General features: G+C 36.2%; 1 protein-coding gene across 1 annotated transcript; it reads right to left on the bottom strand.

Annotated features, from left to right (window-relative positions):
* Positions 1–13,043: 13,043 nt before the first annotated feature.
* LOC145033680 (uncharacterized) lies at positions 13,044–13,873 on the bottom strand. The gene is made up of 2 exons (XM_078982246.1): positions 13,211–13,873; positions 13,044–13,118 (listed from the first exon to the last, which is right to left on the bottom strand). The coding sequence occupies exons 1-2, from the start codon at positions 13,670–13,672 to the stop codon at positions 13,059–13,061; spliced, it is 522 nt and encodes a 173-aa protein (XP_078838372.1). The 5' UTR covers positions 13,673–13,873; the 3' UTR covers positions 13,044–13,058.
* Positions 13,874–15,979: the final 2,106 nt, after the last annotated feature.

Raw genomic sequence — 15,979 nt, 5'->3', positions numbered from 1 at the left:
ACCTAATGTCGGATCCCTTGGGTTTCTTCTCCGAAACCCATGTCACCTGCTCAGTCTCTGCTTTCCTCTTCCTAACGTACTCCAAATCAAGCTCCCTCTCCCATGCCCTGAAAAGCAAGGACTCTAGGGTCGGGCAAACTGAGTAGTTGAGTTGCTCCTGAATATCAACTCTCAACATATCATGGTATCAGGTCTTCCACATCTCCTCATCCCCTTGCATGCTGGGGTACCAACAGGGCCCTCTCCCTGAACTTGGTGGTGATCTCCACCACTGTCTCAATTGTCTGCCTTATATCCAAAAACTCCTTGACTAGCTGTTGAAGCTCTACAGCCGATGCAAACTCAGCCCTAAATCTGGTCACGAAATCTAACCACATCAAAGCCTCGATGGCTGGGGCTCCAAATGAGTCACCAACCGACTCCCACCAGTCTCTAGCTCTATCCCACAGACACTCCGCATCAAAGCGGACCTTCGACCCTTCCGGGCAGAAGCTTGTCAACTGCACAGACTCTATGTCTATGATCCATCTCCTGGCAGCAATGGGGTCCTTTACCCCATGAAAATCCGGCGCACCACTCCCTCTGAAGTCCTTAAAGGACATTGTGTGCGTACCCGATTGGCTGGACGCCAAGTGACTCCTGAATGCTCAGAGGCGATCCTCCATTAACTCAACATTCCCTTCCTTGATCAACCCAAAAATAACCAGGGTCGACTCAAGGATACCTCTCGTGCTCTCAGACGCGATGAACTCGTGTAGCCCTTCATCAACCTGCTCGGATCCTACACCCGAGCCTGATCTCGATCCTGATCCTGAACCTCATGCTCCATGCCGTGTGATCGCTATACTGCAAATAAACACACAAATGTCAAGATCATACATGCTCTCGAGAGGTCTCACACACTCTCCAAGTTCCCTAGTTCCATCTCGACCCTCCTTGACTCGAGTACGGATCCTCTGCTTCCAGTAGTACGGGCCCATACAACCTTCACATCAATCCGTACTTTCCTCAAGGATTGCTTTAACTTCACCAAGTCCCTTTACCGATACCCTTTCCCACTAATCTCGTCCTAGGCTTTCCTAGGGCACCCTCCGACCTACTCTCCGCCATCAGTTATACTAGGAGTCCCTTCTTCACTTCCCTAACTAGCTTGCAAATACTGTTACATATCCGCTCACTAGTTAGTTAAAGTTAGCCAGGACCCCTCAAGCACCAAGCAAGCAGCATTCATGCATTGAGTAACCACATCAGGCATAACCTAATTAGTCTATCCTACCATTGGCTAAACGGCCCAAGCATACAGCTCATACAACAGGCATTAAAAGCATCCTCCTAGATCCTTAGTCCTACTCTAGCATGTAGTTCTCAAAAGCATATATCAGGCATATAAGGCATCCTCCTAGATCCTTAGCCCTACTCTATCATGTAGTTCTCGGAATCATAAATCATACATATAACATAACAAGTATGGATATCATGGGGAAAACTTACTTGAGCTCGGCCGGTCGCACCCATCACGCACCCTGTCCTTTCTCAAATTTCTTTAAATTAAATTTTTAGAAACTTATTTCTTTTAAAAATCTTTTAGTCCCTCGGTTTGAGTCCAGACACCCCCGAGGGTGTGTCCGAATCACTTTTGATTAGGTAATTTATAAAATGGTTCATCAAAACATTGCTAAAATCATGTCAATACATAAAACCATAATATCATGTTTCAAAACCAAATCATCTGAAATAACAAAATATTAGAGTACAATCCCAGAAAACTCTAAGAGGAAATCATAAGTGTGTGTACGTATTGCGCTACTACACCGCCGACTCCTCCCCCTTGGACGAAGAGGTACCTGAAACCAAAACTGAAACTATACGCAAAAAGCTTAGTGAGTTCCCCCATCATACCACATACCATACAATCACATAGCATACATACTACCGGGTAATTTTGGGGTGCCCGTCCTACCCATGTTAAGCCATTCTGGGGTGCTGACCTACCCATGCCAAGCCATTCTACGGTGCTGACCTACCCATGTCAAGCCATTTTGGGTTGCTGACCTACCCATGTCGAGCTATTCAGGGGTGCTAACCTACCCTCTGGTCTATCTCAACTGAACACGGTGACTATTTCACCCCTACTACTAATACATAACATCATATCATAATCATGTTGTCAGACATATCTGGGGTGTCCGACCTACCCATTGGTCCTAACGACCGAATCGGGGACTAGTCCCCTTCTACTGATACTATCTCAAATAACATGGCAATTAGCAAACTAGCATACTCACATATCCGACAATCAGACCAAACAATTATCGCACAGATAACCATCCTAACTAACAATTACTAGTGGGCCAGCCTTGGTACCTTAGACGAACTCCTACTGGAAGGTAACTCACCTCGATGTCGTGTAGTGTCTGAACTCTCCTCGGCGTGAAGGTCGCCTCTCTTCGACTCCTCGATCCCTACACGACAACCCTCAAGTCATCAAACAGAACATACAACCCTAGCCAGGGTCGATAACAAAACCAAGCAGAGTCAATATTGGTCAAAGTCAACACCTAGTTGACCTAACTTGCCGAGTTGGTCTAACAACTCGTCGAGCCCATACTCCACTAACCCAATCCAACCTCGACTCCACTCGTCAAGTCTAGTAAGAACTCGTCGAGTTCTCCTTCATTCCAACCATCGGGACCATCTTCATCCGGCTTGCTGAATTCTTCCTTGAACTCAGCGAGTTCATCTCCGTCATAAGAACGTGTCCAGTCTACGACTCGTTGAGTTGTATAAATCACTCATCGATTCCATCTTCAAAGATTGGTATATTGCCTTGGAATCGCCGAGTATGCTCATACACTCATCAAGTCCCATGATTCCTAGGTCCCTTTTCTTGTCTAAACATTTACGGGACTTTCCTCCCTCACAACTGTTCCATCCACAAAAAGGATTTGGTGGTCATTACACCACGACTCGCGAGTCCCAAGAGCAACTCGGTAAGTCCATCCATGACTAACACTATATAGTCAATTTAGAAGAGCCTTAACACCTCAAAACCATAGATCTGGCCCCCTAATTCCCATTTCATATGTAAAGCTCCAAACTTGGTGCATATGCATGGGGGCTTTGGCACAAAAAGACATAAAAGGTGCTCTACAAGATGCATGGGGTTCTCATGGCCATAAAGTTGGCACCTTTATGCCATGAGACCCTTCCAATGACTCAGATCTGAATTCAAGACCCCAAATAACACCCCACAAATCCAAATATGGCTTGGAAAGCCCTAAATGTGACCAAAACCATAGTCTAAAGATGAATAAACACATAGAAGACCAAAATAGGGGCATTTTACCTTGATTGTACTGAAAATGGAACTAGATCTTTGAATCTCTAAGCCCGAAATCAAACTCTCAAGCTTGTTTCTTCTTCTTCAAGCTTCACAAACCACCAAATGCACCAAAATGGCCTTAGCACACTAAAAAATAGCTAGGGTTACGATACACAGCTTTCTGGAAGTGATACGGGCAATGGAGGCTGAGATAAGGTGTTTAAATGGGGTGCAAACCCTCAGATTTAGGGTTTCACTCAACCAGCACCTACTCGTCGAGTCAGTCCCCCGACTCGTTAAGTAGGTTACTTAAACTATTCGCGGGTCATGACTCTACTCGACGATTTGGGCCTCCAACTCATCGAGTCCTAGAGAAAAACACAAAATACATGAATAATAGGCATACCAGGAATCAGGTGTTACACTTTGAGGAGAAGAAATGCACAACATCGATAACCAAGATAACCAATCTTCTGAACAAAGCAACAAAGGTATGTCAATCTCCTACCAACAAAGATTCTCTTTTGAATTTTCATAGAAAACATGCAAGAGAAGAATAAATGGTTAACAAAATCAATACCGATATCACATATAGGGCAGTGCAATGAAGGAATCTATATCCCTCTTCTAGAAAGAAATAGTCGAGGAATGTAAAAGATTTTTAGGCATTCTCCAAGAAAAAATAATAACTTTAATGGGAGGAATTCAAAGCCATCTAGTCACCTTAGGACAAAAAGGCAACCAAAAAGCATCAATATGGGCCCTAGCTGAAGCAACAGAAAAATCAGATGTTCCAGATAAGCTATAAGACCATGTATCTTGGATAGGAGACAAATAAACCATGTCTATAATTACAAGCAACATGTTGCTCTGCTCCATCTCCACCCCCCCCCCCCCCCCCCAATTCTCTCGGTTCTCTTCTAAATGAGGAAAACAACATCCCACTCAATTTCTCAGCAACCTACACTTGCTTATTTGATTCTAGTAAAAATAATCTGGGAAACCTTGTCAGTAAAGGGGCATTATCTAACTAGGTATCCTTCCAAAATATCTTGAACTCACCATTGCCTACAATCCTCTAACAATAACATGATAAATGAACACCTTTAGACTTGAGTGGATGCATAAAAACCAGAATACCATCCGAATTGATTAATAAGAAGGACTAGAAATATTCAAGTTACCATTGCAGACATGAATAACTTTAATTACCTGACCCCATAAAGAATCAGGTTCTTTTAAAAACCTCTACACCCATTTAAAAGGGAGAGATTTGTTGACAGCAAAGAAACTGTTAAACCCAAGACCCCCATTCTCTTTGGAAGCCAAGACCATATCCCATCTAACCCAAGACAGATTCTTATCAACGTCATCACCACCAAGAATAATAATTCTTCTCAAAGACTCTAACTTAGCCAAAATACCAACAGGAGTCTTAAAAATAAAAAAGAATTAGGAAGGAACTGAGCCCAAAACTGACTAAAAGAGTACGTTTACCACTAATCGACAAGGCTTTGACTTTCCATTTAGACGATCTAGAAACCACCTTTTAGCAAACCTCACTCCAAGCATTTAACCGAACCATGGAACTACCCACGGGGATGTCAAGAAACAAAAAAGGTAAATAAATAGCAACAAAACCAATCTAAGAAGCAGCTTCCTTAACCACCTCTAAGCAAACACCGATTCCTGTAATCCTACACTTCTGCATATTTATACAAAGCCCTAAAGCCAAGAAAAAACATTGAAGGATTCTAGCAATATTGAGATGATTAGAATCAACTCATTCCGCAATAAAAACCGTTTTATATTCATAGAACTAGTGAGAAATATGAACTGGAATAACTACACCTATAGAAATACCCCTAAAAATACCATGCTCTGCCACCATTATAAAAGATATATGTAGCACTTCCATCACAACTATAAACAAAAAAGGAGATAATGAATCTCCAATGACAACCCATGAAAAAACCAAAACTCTTCTGTTGGGAAACCATTAACCTACATAGAGCCTATAGAAGATGTAAGACAATCTTGAATCCATTTATGTGAGAACCAAAAGCAAAATGTAGAAGAATGTCATCAAGAAAGTCCCATCTCACTGAGTCATAATTTCCACCTTGAAAACAATAGCTTTCTTTTTCTTAGTCTTACACCAAGAAATAACCTCACTAAGAATAAAAGGACCATACAAAATCTAACAACCAACAACAAAAGCAGACTGCTCTGCACTAACCAAATAACCAATAACATAAGAGATATGATTGGCTAGAATTTGACCAATAATCTTGTATTGACATCCTATGAGGCTAATAGGACGAAAGTATTTTACAAATTTAGCATAGTTCACTTTCGGAATTAATGCTATGAAAGAGGGATTACAACCTTTAGGAAAGAGAGAAGTGGAATAGGAGTGAATCTCTGCATGAACAACATCATCCCAAATAATATGCCAAAAGTTCCTAAAGAAATCAAAAGTAAACTCGTCTGGCCCCGGGGCCTTATCTATGCCACATTGCCACACTGGCCTCTTGACTTCATCTTCCTCTAAAATGGAAACCTGATCAATTGAAAGTCTTTTTGGAAAGTCAAAATTAACTTTGGACTGAGAATTAGTAGGAGCTGAAAATCGATATGATAAATGTCTAAAAAGTTCATTTTTAACCTCAAACAAACTATCAATCCAATCCCCATTAGATAACACCCCCCCCCCCTAATATCAATTTTATTGCTTCTCTAATCAATAATTCCATGAAAATATTTTGAGTTTTCATATCCCTCAATATACTATATGATTTTAGCTTTCTAGATCAAATCTGTCTTCTCTATAAGATTTAGGTGAGTCAAGGATTTCATTTTAAGATCTCTATCCATGATATATGAGTCCCGCAACTCTCCACGATCTATCCTACCATCAATATCCACCAAAGAATAAAGAAGTTCCTTTTTAGAGGCATGGTGTTTCTCCACTACTTTATTACTCCAACCACGAAGATTCTTCTTCAAAAATTGAAACTTCTCTTTAAGAAGAACCATAACATTATCTGAAAAAAACACATCATTATTCCAAGAATCCAGTAGCACCATAGCAAAATCATCCAAAAGAAACCATGAATAAAAAACACAGAATGGAGTAGGCCGATAATTAAAAGAGATCTCATGTAGAATGATCGGTCTATGATTTGAAAGATGGCGATGAAGCATCATGCTCGAAATATGAGGAAAAGCTCCAATAAAACTAAAGAAATAAGGAATCTATCAAGCATAATCATCTTAGTAGCAACCGAATTAGACCAGGTGTAGGTAAAACCACCCAAAGGTGATTCAAATGGACTAGATTTGTTAATAAAATCATTAAAATCCAAAGCACCATGGGGATAAAATACTGAACCATAATGTTCAGTTTGATCACATACTTCATTAAAATCTCCCATCACTAAAGTTTCGTCATCCCACCTATCAATAATGTGAGCTAAATAATCCCAAATATGTCTTTTTCAGACAACTCCTGGGGAGCATAAACTCAAATCACCAATAATCTAGTATTTTTAGCCAACCAAGTTCCTTCAATAGATAAGAAGCAATGTGAAGTCCTAACACTACGTTTAACGAAAGAAGCAGGATCCCAAGAAAATATAATACCACCTGAATTCCCAATCGAAGAAATAAAAGAATAATAAAAATAGAAATTACCCCAAATAGACTGAATAGAAAACACTCCCACTTGATCTAATTTTGTCTCCTGTAACGAAATAAAGTTCAAACGACACTTGTTATATAGCTGACGAACCCATGCCTTCTTGTCATCATGGCCTAGGCCTTGGATATTAAATGAAAGAAAAATCATTTATCAACATGATGAGCTCATTATGTACTAATTATCTTTTCAATGTTATGTATACATACATCCATTGAGTACCCCATTGCTTGTCCCAATATAACAAACTCCTGTAGTGTATCAAGTAAAGGAAGCCCTTCTTGGATCTTGGAACTTGAGGAATCTCACTAGAATTATGTGAACTAACACCCAAACCGTCATCCGAAATTTCTAAGTTAGAAGCAATCCCATTTCCAACCTTATTAGACCCCGAAACAGCAACCATTAGAGAAGGAGACTGCCAAGACCAAACAGAAACATTCCCTGGCGATAAAACAGGTTGTCTTGAGTTAACAACAACACTGTGCAAAGAAGGTGTGAATCCAGGAGTGTAAGAAGCAGAATTACCCAAACTACCCTCACCACCCATATTCTTCTTCTATAAAATATCAAATAAACCAAAAGGATCTCCAGAGTTCTAATTATTAATTGTCTCTTCACCAACCTTTTTTCATGCCTCTTCTCAACCTACAACATATTCCGAGACCCTTTCAATTTCACTCTCATCTTGATGAGACTCCATTTCAACTTGATCAAAATATCTATCATGTTTACCAGGAATAAAGTATTCCTTTACTTCTTTATCCGGCTAATCATCTTCTTATATCAAGTCAGGATTCCAAGTAGAGATTTCTTTAGCCCTCACAAAAGCAACTCCCCCTTGATTGATGACCTTAAAAGAGTCAAGAATCATCGACACCAGCTTTGTCTAAACACACATACGTTTTCGCCATAAATTGTCATTTCGATCTTCTAAATAAATGAGTTCACCCCACCTCACGACAATTTTGAAAAAGTATTTGGAGTCTAAATAAAAGAGGGGACATCTTCCACATCAATCCAAACAACCTGTTCATCAACCACAAATGACTTTGTCCAGGGAATAGCTGATGTGAACCACAATAAAATCCCTTCATGTTTTTGGAAGTTATCTCGCACTTGAATCGATTCAAATTCTAGTGAAACCCAAAAACCTCCAACATAACCCATACCTACATCCTGGAAGCCTTCAATATTTTAGATGACTTATAAATTTGGAAGAGATTCAAAGTCCTTAACCTTACCAACAAGAGTAAGATCAAAGTCTTTGTGGACACAAGAAGATTCATCTAGAACCAAAGCAGGGGAATTAATTTGCTATGAAAGATAGGTTCAATCATTAGTACCACCTACAACCACTTTACTATACGACCCTCCAACAAGTTTTTGAGTCGGAACCTACTTAGTTCTTGAAACTGGGTGACTGGATTGAAGATGATTGGAAATTAGAGTTTCTAACCAGAATAAATACATCCACTACTGTACCATATTGAGAACAAGTACTGCAAAGTTCTTGAGACATAAAATGTAACACCCGAGAATTAGGCTAGACGTTAAGGGAATAATAATAATAAATATTTGTTTTATCAAATAATTAAAATCCCCAAATAGGATAAATTTTCTTCGTATGTGTACGTGTTAAAGGTTATATAAATACTTATTTATTATATACGTGTTATGTGGATAAATATTGTAGGTATGTAATATTTGTATAAATCTTGTTATCCAAAAGTGATAAACTAACATTTTTAAATAGAAGATTATTTAGGATAAATAATATTAATGAAAATTGTAACAATTGTAAAATATCAAACAATATAAGACATTTTTGGTCTAAATACATTTAAGGGTGAATTCAAGTATTAAACAATAATTTTTTCGTTACATCTGTTTTTCGATAATAATTAACCGGGTACTTTTTACGACATTAGTTATTAATTATAAATTATTTGGATAAGAGTTTATTATAAAGGATATAATAATTTTATTAATAAATAGTTAAAGGACTATAGTGTAACTTAAAGGATATATTGTGTTAATACAAGAATAACTCAGGGACTATAAATATAACTATAATTGATTTGTGAATTGCAAACTAGCATACATACCAAATATAAGAAAAATAAGAAAGGTTGTACATATTTTATTAATTAAAAATAACACATGTTGTTTAAATATGTGATCGCGCAACTTCATTTAATAAAAAGGTATATGTGTTTTGTTTTTCTATTGATTCTTGTAATTAAAGTTATACGTGTCAATAATTTTAAATGAGTAAGCATTTTAAACCGTACGAAAGATAAGGGATAGACGGTTTGAATTCTTGTATAAATAGCAACATCTTGAATTTAATTCATATATCAATGAAAGTCTTTCAAGAAATTATTTTTTGATATCGCTTCACATATTAGATGTTTTAGGCAATATAATAAGTTGGCAAGCAGTTTTAAGCTTGGAGCTAGGGGTGCAAACGAGCCAAGCTACTCGCGAGCTACTCAGGATCGGCTCGTTAAAAGCTCGACTCGAAACCGATTTTAAATGAGCCCGAGCCGAGCTCGAGCTTCATATTAAGCTCGTTTATTAAACGAGCTCGAGCTCGAGCCTATGTAACTAAGCTCGATTAGTCTCACGAGCCTAAACAAGCCTTTATAAAATATAATTTATTATTATTTTCATATATTAAAATAAAAACATATTTGGGAAATTATGGATTGCGAGTATTTATAAACGAGTTTCTTAACGAGCTTGAGCCGAACTTAAGCTTATTTAGGCACATAAAACGAAAAACGAGCCGAGCCTGAGCCCAAGTCGGGCTTGTATAATTCTTTACGAGCTCGAGCCGAGCTCAGTTAAAGAAAGCTCGAATCGAGCCGAGCTCGAGATCGAGCTTTGTATAACTTAAACGAGCCCGAGCCGAGCCTGACCAGGCTCGGACTCGGCTCGGATCGTTTGCACCCCTACTTGGAGCCATAATAGTAGTTAGTTTTCACTATCTAGTCCGGTGAGTGCATAGTTACTTTTATGAACATAATTTTAAAACAAGTATTAATTAAAATATTAAGTATCTGTTGAAAGTTTATATGTCAATTATATGCTTATTGATCAAAATATATGTTACATGTATATTTGATGATATACGATGTGTAAACCAATATGGTTCTATATGTGTTAAAATGTGTGTGTGTGTGTGTGTGTGTGTGTGTGTATATATACATATATATAATTAAATGATAATAATAATATAAGTATTATTTCTAAGTAGGTGGATATATATATATATATATATATATATATATATATATATATATATATATATTAATACATAATACTCTGTGTTAATGTATACACTAAATTAGGAAAGTGTTGCCTAAACAGAATTGATATTTTATATATTATAGTCTTTCCTAGCGATGAGACAAGTCTTAAAACTTAAAACGGATTATTAGTTCAATTAAGTATGGATATTGGGTAGCATCTAATTAAAGGTTGTGTGTAATGGGAATGGAGAGTAGAAGCTTTGCTCAATGAGATTAATGATCGGTGGAGTACGTCCTATGTACATAAGTACATTTTATACGAAGTCTTTTTCAAAGCTATATGTCTTAGGTGCTACTTATGTCGGGGTATTATTATGTTCTAGGCTACGAGTACTACTCATATCAGGGTACTATAATGTGCCAGAAATACTATCATGTACAAAGTCCTTTTGACAGCATTATATGTCGGAGTACGGGAGTACCTTATTAGTATTTCTCTATACTTTTGATGAGCTTTGTCTGTCAGATTTTCCTTTCACCAAGTAATTGAGGGAACTTCGTAGACTTCATAACATAATGGGTCATTAATAGACCATTACCAGGTATCTCTTATGGTATATTGCCAGATAGGGTAAGTCTGGGGGTAAAATACCTCACGGTGTCAGACCACTTGTAGGAAAAGTTTGGTGTTATATTGTCGGATAGGGTGAGTCTAGGGTAAAATACCCCATGGCGTTAGACCACTGCTAGGCGCAGTTATCTAGATAACTACCCCTGACTTAACTGTCTTGTAGTTTTTACGAACGGAAGTTCGTGGCAAAACGTATTCCATTCCCCTCATTTGATGTCTTTATTGATCCTCGTTTGGTGTCAGGGAATTTCCGATCAGCTTCATTGGTTTGTTATTCATATTGACCATTTAGGTTAGATCTCGTAAGATCATTAGGATCAGTATGTGGGGATCGACGGGATGGGATATATTGTTTTATAGATATGATATATCTATGTTAATGATAATAGTGGTTTTGCAGGTTTGAGATATTCATTAATATCACATTGTGGGATTGAAAACCTTGTATATCTCACTGAGTTTCCCAACCTGGCTCACTCAGTTTATATGTATCACAGGTAGTAGTGTAATACTACTGAAGACTCAAGTATGATGCTGAGAAAAGACATGCAATAGAGTTTAGGACCGCTAGGTCTTTACGTTGTTGTGTACGAGTTATGACATCCATAGAGTTGTATTATTTTGAGACAATATTTTGGACTCAAATTGTTTTAATATACTGGGAATTTTCATAATAAAATATATTCATATTTGTAAAGGGTAAAGAATATTTTTTTTCGGCTCTGAAAATTGGGGATGTCACAGTTGGTATCAAAGCATTAGTTTAAGAAAACTAGGAATTGTGATGATTTCTAGAGTTAAGCTTAGATTGCTAAGTGAAAATGTGAGGTGTGTGTCTAGTATACTTAAGGTTGAATACCTAAATTAATAATAAATAGACACAAGCACTAAAAGATTTTTAGGTTATATGCCTTAATTAATATTATATGCTAATAGAATCGTTTTATAGCATGCCTTAGGTTGAATACCTTACTTGCTATAGTTTGCACTAGCATACTTTAGGAGAGATTTCATATATGCTAATATGTGATAATAGTTATATAACATTCCTTTGGTTTCTTGCGTAGAACACTATTACTTCAAGTGATTTAATTTTAAGGTTTGTTGCTGACCTTCGTTTGGAAGAGGAAATTTTATGTGTTAGGAACTAGGTACAATATTTCTCTTTACCATTGCCTATCATATGCAGACTGACGGCCAGAACGAGCAAACCATCCAGATGCTTGAGGATATGTTGAGGGCCTATGTTATATATTTTGGTGGTAGTTAGGACTCCTACATTCCCTTAGCTAAGTTTTCTTACAACAACAACTATCACTCTAGTATTTGTATGCTGCCATTTGAGCTTCTTTAAGGGATGAAGAGTCGTACCCCAGTTTGTTGGGGGAGGCCATTCGCAGGGGCATGGGAAAGACCGAGGTAGTCCTTCAGACGATAGATCTTATCCAGCAGATCGGGAAAAGGTTGCAGACAAATCAGAGTCGACTAAAGAATTATGCTAACAGACGTCGATCTAAGTTGGAGTTCTAGGTCAAGGATATGGTTTTATTGAATGTATCACCCTGGAAGGGTGTAATATGCTTCAAGAACATGGGTAAGTTATGGCCCCGATCTATCAGGCTGTTTCAAGTAGTTTCCAAGGTAGGCAAGGTGGCCTATCGATAGGATCTGCCTAAGGAGCTCAGTCAAATTCGCAAGACCTTCCATGTTTCCCAACTATGGAAGTGTGTTGTTGATGATTCAGCAGTGGTTTCGTTGGACGATATACAAGCTAATGAACACCTGAACTATGTTGAGAGACCAGTGGAAATTTTGGATAGGAATATGAAGGCCTTGCGCAATAAGGAGGTGTCTTTGGTCAAGGTTCAGTGACAACATCGGAAAGGCTTCGAGTGGAGTTAGGAGCCTAAGGCTAAAATAAGGGAACATTATCCAAATTGTTATAATACTTTAAATTATAAATCGTCTAATGACTCGGTTTCTTTCATGTCTGAACCGAAACAAATCCGTCGCATGATTTTATATATATATATATATATATATATATATATATATATATATATATATATATATATATATATATATATATATATATATATATATATGATCAAATTGTAAAAAAAAAAAAAAAAGGATTTTCCATAGCTTTCAATCGTCTTTGTAGTGATCAGCATGAACTTCCGCTAAGCAGTGGCATGGAAAGATAGCCTGCAAAGAATCATTCAAACAAATGTTTAATTAACTTCGAATTTCGGTTTTAATCACAATTCAGAATTTGAATAATTCATCGATTCACTTACATTGACTTGATTCTGCAAAACCCTAGGCCGCTTCATGGGATTTCCCGGTGGCTTCTTCCCAGTGATATAGATAAAATCCTGCTCAATTTCATGGTAACACAGCAAAGGGAAGAACTTTAGCCTATCTGCCCTCTCCCAAATTCTTTGAACTCTTGCTGATTCTTTATTGCAATTTGGATTGCCGATCACCGACTGAAGATCCTCGGAACTTATGTTATTCAGCTTCGGTTTCCTTGCCGGAATCTTTTCTTCCTCGCCGGCGCTAACTTTTTCAAAACCGACCTTCTCCGGAGTAAACAACGGAGATGACGACTTAAAACTCACCATTATCCGGGAATCACCGATCGATCTTTTTCCTTGTGGATTAACATCGTCCTCTAATTTGATGTTTCTTCGCATGGCAGAAGAATTGGCATCATGTTCTCCTGAATTTGGAGATTGTGCATCATCGACGGTTTGCATTGCAGAAACTTGATCAACTCAAATGCACCCAAAAAGGAAAAATACCCAAAATTAATGTTTGGGTGATGAATTTATTATGGGAAAGCAAGCAACATCGACGAGGGTTTTGATCTTGATTGATTTTGTTTGTGTGTCTTCTATGTGAAAATCACCGCCAAAATGTGTAGTACATTACGTACGGAAAAAGCCACCATATGTTTATCTATTGTGTATGTGTCACTAGTAATTTTTAAATAATAAAATTTGTAATGTTTTATTAAGTAACTAGTGGTGTACCTTCAAATAATTTTCTTTTGGAAAGATATTGTATTCATCGACACTTTGGTTTGTCGGTAGTATTGGTTTTTTAGGGTATGAAAAATAGAATGATATAACCGGTTAGTTTTTAAAAAAATATTGAACATGGATAGTTAGTTTTCAAGAAATCTTGAAAATGGTTTTTTTTTTTAAAGAAAACGGAATGTTATTGTTGGTTAGTTTTTCAAAAAATACGAGTGCAATGCTAAATCGGTTAGTTTTTAAAAGAAAAAGACCATACAATTTCGTTATTGGTTAATTTTTCAAGAAAACAGAAATTACAATGCTAAAAATCGGTTAGTTTTAAAAAAACAAAAATGAAAGTGCCATATTATAACTGGTTAGTTTTTCAAAAAAATATATTAAACGTCTATATTATAATTGGTTAATTTTTAAGAAATCTTGAAAATGTTATTTTTTCAGAAAAAAAAAATTACAATTCTAGTATTGGTTTTTTTTTTTTTTTTTTTTTTTTTTTTTGGAACGGTAATTCTAGTATTGGTTGGTCTTCAAGAATTTTGAGAGTGCAATGTTGAAACAAGGTTATGCAAGGGGTTTATGTTTATTGATTACCTAATCTATGTTTGAACCGGACAACTGCATTGCGAGTATATATAATTTTAAGTATTTTCATTTTTATATTTTTAATTTTTAAAACATCTCCAAATTTATTATTTTTGATATGGACAATGAGGCTTTTTTCTTGTCTCTAATTATCTACCAATTCACACCAAACATTGTTATTAAAAACATTTAACTACAACATTTTATTATTTGAAATACAAATAAAAATAAGTGAAATGACCTTTAATGAAGTGCAAGACATTACCATTTTTGAAACATTTTATGCATTTTCTTCTATACAAGTAATGTTTGTTTACTTCATGTTAAAAGTTTTATCCAATAGTTCATAATGATATGCAAACTTTTAAACTTATGAAAATGAACATATATAAATTTTGTAATACATTGTTTTGTTAAAGTCTTTATTGTTCATTTAATTAAATTTACTCTTATCATGTTTCATTTAGATTGATCTAAATTACGTTGAAAAAAAATATTATATGATTATAAAAAATTAATATGTTGTTTATAACCTAACATGTTTTCGCTGTAGTAGCAACGTAACATCAAGCATACAAAAATAAAACATGAAATCATTTCAATGAACCAACAAATGTAAACTTTGGTGCTTCTTCTTCATCATCATTACTTTCAACTTGAGTAGGAACCTCTTGTTCTTTTTTAGGTTCCACCTTTCTTTTAGTCTCTTTTGCTTGAGCTTTTTTTTTTTTTTTTTTTTTTTTTCGAAGAAACAATAGGTGAAGAACTTCTGTTTGTTCTACCACACCAAGGTACAAATTACATGTTCTATGATGTTCTATGATGCAACCAAAAAGGTATTTGAGACAAGATATGTGTTTAGGGCACAAGAGCTCTCTTTAGTCTAACAATTGAAGCATCATCTACTTTTAATGCGTGTTAAAAAGAAGTCTAATAGAAAGGATGTCATAACTAAAGAGGGTAATTACTAATTGGTAAACTATAAATAACCGAAGCAACACATTTAGTATAAAAAATCTAGGCATTAAGCATTTTACAAATTTGTGTCAAATTCCAGTGAAGAGAAATTAATATATTGCTCGATTTGTCTTTGGAAAACGTCAAATGAAGAAAAAGCTTTAAGTAAATGAATTTTAGAAAAATAATTTATCAATAAATGGTGAAACTTACATAGTCAATAGGTGAAGATCCAAAAAAAGAAGTGTTAACCTTTCGGATGATGACAAAAGATACCAGAATAAGTACTAGAACCATAGAAAATATAAGATTTCAAAGTAATGTTAAATTAAATAGTTTTAGTTATATTCTAAAAACTAGATGTAAACCAAATCAAAACTGACCAAAGTCGTAGATATTCATAATAAATAAAAAACAAACAAACACATATATACAATACATCCATGAATCTATACAAGTTGCCTGCAATAAAATAATTAGATCATGTTC

This window comes from Lactuca saligna, chromosome 3 (genome assembly GCF_052625555.1).
Source record: "Lactuca saligna cultivar CGN05327 chromosome 3, ASM5262555v1, whole genome shotgun sequence".
Lineage (NCBI taxonomy): Eukaryota > Viridiplantae > Streptophyta > Magnoliopsida > Asterales > Asteraceae > Lactuca > Lactuca saligna.
This window is presented reverse-complemented; position numbering and strand designations above follow the sequence as displayed.

What these genes read in the sequence shown, in the direction of transcription:
- LOC145033680 (XM_078982246.1), bottom strand. Translation starts at nt 13,672, where the DNA reads ATGCAAACCGTCGATGATGCACAATCTCCAAATTCAGGAGAACATGAT. An exon ending in TTTTGCAGAATCAAGTCAAT is followed by an intron (nt 13,119 to 13,210) that starts GTAAGTGAATCG and finishes GATTCTTTGCAG; the next exon opens with GCTATCTTTCCATGCCACTG.